The 10,007-nt window shown below is 38.2% G+C and overlaps 1 protein-coding gene across 6 annotated transcripts in view; it reads right to left on the bottom strand.

Annotated features, from left to right (window-relative positions):
* Positions 1 to 410: 410 nt before the first annotated feature.
* The window catches only part of ptprz1a (protein tyrosine phosphatase receptor type Z1a), a 91,532-nt gene continuing 81,935 nt past the window's right edge, over positions 411 to 10,007 (bottom strand). For all 6 annotated transcript variants that reach the window (XM_041996772.1, XM_041996774.1, XM_041996773.1 and 3 more), the window contains 5 exons: positions 9,490 to 9,606; positions 4,703 to 4,858; positions 3,595 to 3,737; positions 3,367 to 3,502; positions 411 to 1,284 (listed from right to left, as the gene is read on the bottom strand). In XM_041996772.1, coding sequence (XP_041852706.1) covers positions 1,141 to 1,284; positions 3,367 to 3,502; positions 3,595 to 3,737; positions 4,703 to 4,858; positions 9,490 to 9,606 — 696 coding nt within the window. In that variant the 3' untranslated portion in view covers positions 411 to 1,140. The remainder of the gene's footprint in view (positions 1,285 to 3,366; positions 3,503 to 3,594; positions 3,738 to 4,702; positions 4,859 to 9,489; positions 9,607 to 10,007) is intronic.

Here is a 10,007-nt window from a genome sequence, read left to right as displayed (position 1 = left end):
TTTCCAGCCTTTTGTTGCCCCTGTTCCAACTTTTTTCAGATGTGTTGCTGCAGCAGATTCAAAGTGAGCTAATATTTTCCACGAAATGGTAAAATGTCTCACTTTCAGTCTCTGACTGGAAATAAAATATGGGTTGATGAGATTTGTAAATCATCACGTTTGGTTTTATTTACATTTTACACAGCATCCCAACTCTTTCAGTTGGGGCTCCAGTATTCAAACTTAATGCCACTTTTGAATGCCAAGTAGAAAACCGAAGAACTGTGAGCTGGAAGTAGAAAATATTGAGCTGTTTTCTTGCCAACCGTCGTCTTGGAGCTGTTGACAAATCCGCCCGTCACACACTTTATTGTGAAACTGCTCTAACTGTAGCTCCACACAGAAACAAAACAGACATTTTCTCTCCCTTCTTTTTTTTTTTTTTTTTTGTTTTTTTTTACTAATTTTAATCCCCTACCAATAATCCAGCCGTTTTCCACATCCAGCTAAAAAGACACAAATGTGACTATCTCATGCATCACAGTTAGTTTGTTACAAAAAGTATAAAAACATTAATATTCTCCAGCTAAGCAATGAGAATGAAACCATTTATATGCACTAAAAATACTAAAATAAAAATCTAAAAGTATAAATAGAAATTTGGTCCATCAAGGTGATTACCATAATATTATTTACATTAGAATATTATTATTTTATTATTATTTTTCCAGGCCCTTATTTAATATTTGAATTTGTTAGAAGACTGCTGCTACTGTTGCCAAGATATATACAGAGTTCAGTGCAAAAGCGCTACAAAAAACGAGCTAACAAAGTTTAATTTAAGATGAAACTTTTCCCTTTTTGTCCCCATTTGGTGCCAATAAATACAAAAGTTTAAAAAGAGTTAGTAACGTGAAACATCTGAGGAAGGTACAATATCAAACAGTTGGACAGTTAATCTACAGTTTGTATCAAAGTTAAATGTTTAGGATGAAGAATGTAAAAAGGCACACATTATACAAATACCAACGAAGAAGAAACTCTTTGAAAACAAACAGCAAGAGTTCTGAAGCGAGTCGCTGCAGCATCAGAAGTTGTGTTGGTGGCTGAAGAGGAGAAAATGCTGTTTTCAAACTCAGTTCCTTCTGTTCCCCTGGCCAGTTACACCAGAGATTCCAGGCTCTCTGTGGTGCTGGTGGCTCCCACCATGATGGTCCCGTTGTTGTCAGACGACTGCAGCGTTTCCTCGTCTTCCTGTGTCCCGATGAGACTCAGCATGGCTTTGTACAGGAATTGGTAGTGCTCCTGGAAAACAGATCTGACTTACTGCTTTTTTTCCAACACAAAACCGGGAATGTGTCACAGAGAGGGAGGTGGTTGTACAAAAAGATGCTGCAATGGGAAACTCAGCAATTAAAGTTCTTTTCTTGGTGACTTTTGATTAAATATATTTTATATCTAAAAGTTGGGATCTTTTAAATTGAGTATATATGATTTCTTTTTTTAATTTCTGCTTTTTCAAATTTTCTTCATATATGTATAATTTAAATGGATTATTTATTAATTAATTTATTTTCCTCTAGTTCTTTTCTTCATTTATTTAAGAACCTATTTATTAACTTATTCCCCCTTTTAATTTTTTATTTCCATTTTTATTTTAACAATTTGGCAATTTATTTATTTCCTCATTTTCCCATTAATATTTTTCCTTTAAAAATTTTGTTTATTTTATTTGTTTATTTATTTAATTTATTATTTATTAATTATTATTATTACGATTATTATTATTATTATTTATTATTCTACTAATTAATTATTTAATTTCTCTCTCCTTTTTATTTCAGTCTTTTTCATTTGTATTAATTTATCAATCAATTCATCAATCTATATTTCTCCTTCTTTCTTACTTTTTAATTTTCTAGTTCTGATGCTGTCACTTCTTGACCAGTAAGCTAGGCCATGGGTGAGGTCTGGCTCTTTAGTGAGGCTGAACACAGGTCTGATTAAGACCTAGGTGACTGCAACATGTTGCTCCGATCCTTCTCTGCGGTGTAAAAATAAAGGTCTAAGCAGTGCTTTTGATGGTTTTTGAAGGACACTCACATTGTTCTGCAGAAACAAATTAATACTTTTTTGTTATAATTTTTTGTGTCTGCAAATTTGTGTGTTTCTCATCATTTAAAATGACTAGTTCTGCTATAAATTATATAATGAACTTCTGATGCAGATAGACATGAAACAGTGAATGTTGTTCCAATACAAATATTCCAACACTTCATTCAAACAACTACAACTAAAACTTAATTCCACACTTTAATGTATTTGAGTGTAACATGAAGCCAAAACCTGCAGAAACATCTCTGACAGATGTTTTGAATTTATGTCATTTGTAAAATAGAAAATGGTTGTTTGTTGTTTTGCTGGAAGGAATAATTTTGGAGAACAGACAACGTGGTCTGGAGGTCTGTCACTTCATTTTACAAGAGATTTGTGCAGTTTGATGAAGTGGTTAAATATTACAGGATTTTTTTAAGAGTTTTAAGAACAGAAAAAAGGCTCAGTTTTCTTGTAATAACTAAGAAAACTAAAACTAACTAACTAAGATTAATTTTACATACACTTAAAAGACTTTAAAAGATTTAAAACAACTAAACAGATTTTCAGTTTTTTATTATAATTCAGAAAAAAAAAATTCAATTATCTTTCCCAAATGAATTAAATATAGTTGCATAAATAATAGATGTGAAATAACAAATTTTTAAAAATGCAGATTTATAACTTACATTTTCCTCTGATTTAAATTCACAATGTGGGCCATATTTTCATTTCCTAGTGATCTAAGATGTGTGAACTTGATCAAATAATAAAGAAACAAGTCTAAATTTTACTTTTCATTTTTGTTCTCTAATAAATGATTTTTTGAAACCTGGCTGATTGTCCTAACACCATGACACACGATTCTGTCTGCATTATGCTGCTTTAGAGCAATATAATTCATTGATCAAGAACAATGCAAGATCAGCCTAAGACTAACAGTACGTATATCCCATATGGATTCCACAATCCGACTAGAGTTTAATGTTCCTTTCTGCATAAATTTGCATATTAATGTGGTAAAACAAACGTCTAGTCACATGGCCATAAGATCACCATTATCCCCTCTTTTGTTATGGAGATCATTATCAAACATATGGAATTTATGTTTATGTCTCTTGTTTCAGCTATTAACTTGAATGCATTGATATTAATACTGAAAAAAAGTGTGAATGAGATCAAATCGTAACCTTACAACTGGGATTAAAAATTAATTGTGTAAGTTACACAAAGCGTGTAACGGACAGCACATTAGCTCATGCCAACCCATTGTCAGACAGACAAAAGCCTTACGATATCATTGAAGACTCCTGGCCTCATTAGATTTATCAGCTTGGCCACTTGGAAAACGTCAACTGACCCTTCAGCCTCCAGCTGGTGTGTCAGCGACAGCAGAGCACAAAAAGTTCCTGCTGTGACTCCCCCAACACTGAAAGAACAAAGAAATATCTCAGAAACAACAATCAAACCAAAAGCTGTCATCATACTAAATATAATGCTAACAAATAGTCAAGGTCTTACTCATCATGGATGACAATCGAGCCATCCTTGCCAATGCGCTCTTTCTTCACCAGGCTAAGCAGCTCAAAGGTCTGGCTGATGGGACTGTCTGGGTTTGGCCAGCAGGGGGCGCGGTAATGTCTCACCTCTAAAACGTAATCATCCTGTTCAGGTGAACAGAGATGTATAGTAAAAATCAGCAGCTTGAACAAGTTAATCTGTATCTTAAATGTTTAGATTAGTAGTTTAGACTTGTGAATCAGTAGTTTGAACTTGTTAATCAGTAGCTTAAACATGTGAATCAGTAGCGTTAATGTATAGATTAGTAGTTTGAACATGTGAACCAGTATTTTGAACATGTGAATCAGTGGTTTGAACATGTGAATCAGTAGTTTGAACATGTGAATCTATAGCTTTGTGTAGATTAGTAGTTTGAACATGTGAATCAGTAGTTTAATGTATAGATTAGTAGTTTGAACATGTAAACCAGTATTTTGAACATGTGAATCAGTGGTTTGAACATGTGAATCAGTAGTTTGAACATGTGAATCTATAGCTTTGTGTAGATTAGTAGTTTGAACATGTGAATCAGTAGTTTAATGTATAGATTAGTAGTTTGAACATGTAAACCAGTATTTTGAACATGTGAATCAGTGGTTTGAACATGTGAATCAGTAGTTTGAACATGTGAATCTATAGCTTTGTGTAGATTAGTAGTTTGAACATGTGAATCAGTAGTGTAATGTATAGATTAGTAGTTTGAACATGTGAATCAGTACAGTAGTTTGGAAAATAATTTACTTCTAACGAGTTAATCATTCCAACAGATTCAGATTTTTGCTCACATCACTCAATCATATACATTTAGCAAATAGTCTGAAAGTCCCCAAAGTTCTCTAATTTCCCTGAGGACTCTTCGAAGGGATTAATAAAGTATTTCTATTCTAAGTGTAAGACTCAGATCTCAACCTGAATTAAGAAAATCTATAAGATAAACTATTAAAAACAAAACAAAAACAAAAAATCATACTGTTATTGTCTGAGAGCTGGGTGAACTGAGACTTTATATATTCTATCATCAGTTGGACCAAAATGATTTGTGGTGTAACACGTTCCACATTTGACTAACTTGTGTGGCTTCCAGTACGTAGTCCTGGACTACCAGCATGTCCTCATTGGACAGACAAATGTTAGTCTCGCTCCTCTCAGTGATGGTGAACATCCCATAGTTGATTGTTTGACCTTTCCGTGGCCAGAAGATGCACGGCTCTGTTTCTCCATTCATCTGCAAACAAAGAAAGTCACATGACAGAAAAATGACCCTGTGATCCATCTTTATGATTTTAAAGGAACACTGTCTGTGTGTAGTACTGGGACTCCTTTTACTTGGTTTCAGTTGGTGATAACATTAGTAATGAATACAAATCATCCATAGAGGAGAGGATCACACTCTCTCATTATGTGTAACAGAGCAAACAGGAGGAAATCCAACTTTCAGGGTAATACTGATAACAGTGTTCTCGGGCCCCAAGAAACATTGAGGCTGTTTTTTTTCACATATCTCCAAATTTTTCTGCATAAAGATACAATCTGCAAGATTTTGGGGTGGTTTCCCAGACTCAGATGACAGCTAATCCTCAATTTAAGTGGCCTTTTGACAGACTAGTGGAACTGTTCTCTCTGTCATGGTGTGAATGAACTCAACTGATTTCTTGAAGGAAGATCAGAGCTTTCTCCAAGATGACCTGGAAATAGCACTTTTTCAAGTTAAAAGATGTGTATTGGTGTTGGACCGAAGTGTTAACTTACCTGAAAGCCTTTCGTTTTAAGACAGTTGAGTTCTTCCATCTGGGCCCAGAACCACCAACAAGGGTAAACTCTTGCCAATGTGTGATATTAATTTGCTCCTGGGATTTTGTCATCACAGGAGGCTATTTGAATAAGCCAGCCCCTCTTCCACCCCTAAAGTCATGCTTTAGGTGTGGAATGATATATTGATATAAAGTCATGCTTTACTGCTGATGCAGCTAATGCTAACGCTAATGCTAAGTGACCAGCCTAAAACTTTAACCCCCTGCAATGTACAAATGAACCCTGTTTTCTTTTTTATAAGTGGGGCGACTAAGCTGCTGATGTTTTGGAGTTGGACGCATTGTGCATGCACTGGGCCAGCCAGCTTTCCGACTCTGACCTCCCTCCCCGCCAATGTTCCTATCTCCACAGCAACTCTGACTCAGGCGTACGCACAAAATCTGAGAAAACGGAAAACTGCGACACCACCAGTACAGAATAAAATTGAGGAAATGATGTGAAATGTGAGACATTTGTGCACAATCCACTATTACCTTTCACACCACATGTTAGATTTTAAAGTTGTTTGCAGAAATAAGATGCACATTCCATAATAATTCTCCTAATAGTGCAAGCTCGGGGGGGGGGTTAAATATGTTTTGTCATTGTGAAACAAAACTTCCATCTTATAAAATCCATCCAGATAAATAAGGAGCCAGTCTGCTGCCAGCATGTAGCAGTCAGTGTGGAAAGTAGCTTTGGTCCTTCGTTCCAGCAGAGCGGGACCAGACTGGAGGCTGGAGGTCTAGAAGTGATGCTGCGCTAATTAAAAACACACAAGAGGAGGATTTCCTTTTATTTATTCTTACACAATGTTGTTATTGTTGTCCCAGTTTCTGTCAAGACGGTCTTTATTTCCTGTAACTCCTTGTCCACCTGGTTAATAGAGGTGATTGTGTCCCTCTGCACCGCCCACCCAGCTGGAGCACCGCCCACCCAGCTGGAGCACTGCCCACCCAGCTGGAGCACCGCCCACCCAGCTGGAGCACCGCCCACCAAGTTGGAGCAACCAGCAACTAGAAGGAAATATTATTTAAACTAAATAAACTACTGCCAATCTCAAATGTATACATATTTATTTTATAAATTAAAACAAATTACAGGAATCATTAATGTCATTTAGCAGACGCTTCTCCAAAGCGATTCACCACTCTGGGAATTGAACTTCGGCCTCCCGCATGGGAGACGGATGCCCTGCTAACTGAGATATTCAGTCACACATTCAATGCCTCTGGCATGTCTTCCCTTCTGACACTGTGATGACAGCATCAGCCACCTGCTGCCACGATTCTGCCTTTCTGACACCAGTAATGCCCACGCCGTTCCCACCAATTAAACATTTTTACATTTTTCAACGTGGTCCATCAAGATCTCTACCTCACGTGTTAAAGGTCCCATATTATACACTTTATTCCCAATCTGAGACCATTCATTAATATCTAAATGAAATATTTCCACCATGGTATGGACAAATCGACCCTCAGTTTGAGTGCAGCGGCTTCTCTTCACCTCCCTCTTTTTAGCAGCTTCAGAAATGTGCCGTTTATGGTGGGCGGAACCCTGGTGGAGCAGCTCAGCTGTTGGCTCCGCCCATCGCATCGCCCGTCATGAGGTGATTGACAGGTTAATATATTTTCAAGCTATCAGACTAATAAGACCGAAACGATAAAATAACTGCCAGCTCTTACCTCTCCAGCTGTGTCACGGACAGTTGGTATTGAACCTGGCTTCAGCTTCAAACGGTTGGCGAAGCCTGCTTTCCATGCCCCCATGTTGTGGAAACAGTCCTCTTTGAAATGCTGGCCACAGACATGCAAAACCTTTGGAAGTTTTCCGGGTACATTTCCTCCAAAAATAAAATTAATCCACTCAGTCCTCGTGGGTTCAGTGGATGGAAGTAAAAAAACGTTTTCGTGTTCATTTATGCAGCCACAAACAGAACAGTGCTTCTGTCGCTTAGCCATGTCCGCTAACGAGGGTTGCCGAAGAGGGAAAAACACTGTGCGCTAGGTGATTTTTAGAGGGCGGGCTTTGAGAGCCGGTAGACGGGTCCATCGCTCTGTGGGGAGTGGTTATTGTCCCTTATGACGTCATAACGTACACGCTTTCAAACAAGCTCATTTCAGCGCTTACTTCCCTAGAGGTGGAGCAGGGGGGAGAGAGAGCGCCTGAAAGAGTTTCACACTTACGGGTCTCCTACACATGCGGGGGGACCAGTATGACTGTTCCAAAACCATTAAAAAGTGAATTTTGCATAATATGGGACCTTTAACTCTTTTTCCCTCCCGAGCCATCATGGAAATGATGTGCTGAATATTTATTACAGACGTCCACTTGACCATTTATAGTCCCATAAACACGAACATCAGCAACATCTAGTCCGAAGCAGATGGAGAGACGAGCACGTTTGTGAGCATGCACATGTGAACGTGCGTGTGTGGCCATGCAACGAGGAAGAAATGTGTGCTTGCAAGGGGGCCGTGATCACACCGCACCCCGAAGCATCAGTGGGGGATGGGGGGAGCCCGAGGCCACAAAGGCCCAGCAGGTCCACAGAGCACCAAGCCCAGGACAGCCAAACCAGACATGGTGCCCTCCACCATCACCATGTTTGATATCTGCAACTGACGTCTGAACTCAGAAATGAAGTCTGAACCCTGCATTGCCCTCAAGTGGATGTATTGCCAGGTAGTGATTGTTCACAATGTTTGAAAGGGACTTACCTATTCACATATGTAAAGGGAGCTGGACTTTTAGACATGGGCAGAGGGTGGAAAAGACTTCATTAGGGCGGTCATAGAGTAAGAAAGGAAATTATTGTGTTCCTCTCTCTAATACACACCCACATCCACTGCTAGGAAAACTGTGGTCACATGAGAGAGACGTGTGATCACCAAGTGCAGGGGTGCCTAAGTCTGGTCCTCGAGATTTACTCGCCTGCAACTTAGATGCATCCCTTCTCCAACACACCTGAGTCAAATGAATGGCTCTTTACCAGGCCTCTGCAGAACCGAATGACATGCGGATGAGGAAATTCAGCTGTTTAGTCATTGAAAATGAAATATGACATAGTTTCCCCATATTATCTTAAAACTAATCTTGTGCTACCATTTAAATATATTAGCACTGCTACACTGTTGGATTTTAACACATTAATTAGAATTAATAAATTACAAAAAAAAATTGCACATGTGGAACGTTTGTCAGTGCACGGTAGCTGATACACCAATTAAACTGGTGCACATCAGAGTTCAGCCAGCAACTTAGCGACTTTGGTGCTTTATTTAGTGAGTTTTCAGACCTCTCTAGTGACTCTATTTTAAATAAGCGACTATTGACAAGTCCAGCAACTTTCTGGTGTAATTGGAAACGTTTGGAGACTGATGTGAAAGCACGTATCGTTTACTCTTCTCATTGAGCAGTGGTGCTGACTCAGGCCCCTCCCCCGTACAAAAGAACACACAAAGGCTTGGTCCTCATGCAGCACCCAGCTTACAGCTGCAGTCAAAGTAGGACAGGATCACTTCTGCTCCATGACCAGACTGATGATAATACGCGCAAAGTTTCCACTGGCTGATCCCGCTCTGGCTTACAGTCAGATATTAATGCCTATTAATGAAGAGTGTGGACAAAAACGTCTAAAAAGTTAAAAGTACTGTAACGTTGTAGACTCTTAATAAGAGAACAGTTAAAGTACTTAAAATGGGACTTTAACTTTAGGTCTGTACTGTTTTGGCCAGGGATATTTTCTTTATCTTTTTCTACTAATTTGTATTAATATACAATTAAATGCATTCTCCTAGACATTACTAGAGCTTGAGTTTACAATATTAATGTCTGTGTCTGTTTTTCAATTAGGCTGTCCACTAAAATTAAATATAGAATAAATAATAGCTGGCTAACAGAAGTGAAAGGTTAACATTAACACAGTCACCGTTTCTCATGGCCATACATTTAATACACGTTTTATGAAGAACTTAATCATCCCAAACCAAAAAAACAACTCTGGTCAATAATGTGATTTGTGTAAATTTAATTAAATTTAATTAAAAACGAGTTGCTCACCCCAGGCAGTGACACTATGAGCTGAGCATTATGGTCCCATATCATCCTCCAGAAGTCCTTTATGGTACCAGGCAAAGGATTCTGAGTAATGATAAACTCAGTGCTCCGTCTGTAACCCTGCAAAAACAAGACAGTTTAAAACTAGTTCTGCAAACCTAATAAAGAAGAAGATGAATTAAGACTCAACAAATACTGCAATGTAACTTGATGGCAGACTGTTATTACAGAACTCATGTCACAGCCACACAGCTGAGGAGAAGGTGATGAGCTCATATTTCTTAGAAAATGAAGGTATAATATTGCTGGAGTCTTCAGTTATCTGTCAATAGCTAAGAAAAATGTTTTACACAAAGATCAAAGTCAAACAAATTCTTCTCAGCATCTTCAATATTAGTTAAAAGAAGTGGGTAGAAGCTCTTTTTCTCCCTCTTTCTGCGTGGTTAACCTTGTGTAGCTAAAGCCTTTATGTTAATTCAGGTCAAAAACTTAATGTGTTGAAATTGCTGCAGAGATGTTGA

The sequence above is a fragment of the Melanotaenia boesemani genome, chromosome 10 (assembly GCF_017639745.1).
Source record: "Melanotaenia boesemani isolate fMelBoe1 chromosome 10, fMelBoe1.pri, whole genome shotgun sequence".
Lineage (NCBI taxonomy): Eukaryota > Metazoa > Chordata > Actinopteri > Atheriniformes > Melanotaeniidae > Melanotaenia > Melanotaenia boesemani.
The sequence above is the reverse complement of the archived record's forward strand: the minus strand, read 5'-3'. Positions and strand labels throughout refer to the sequence as shown.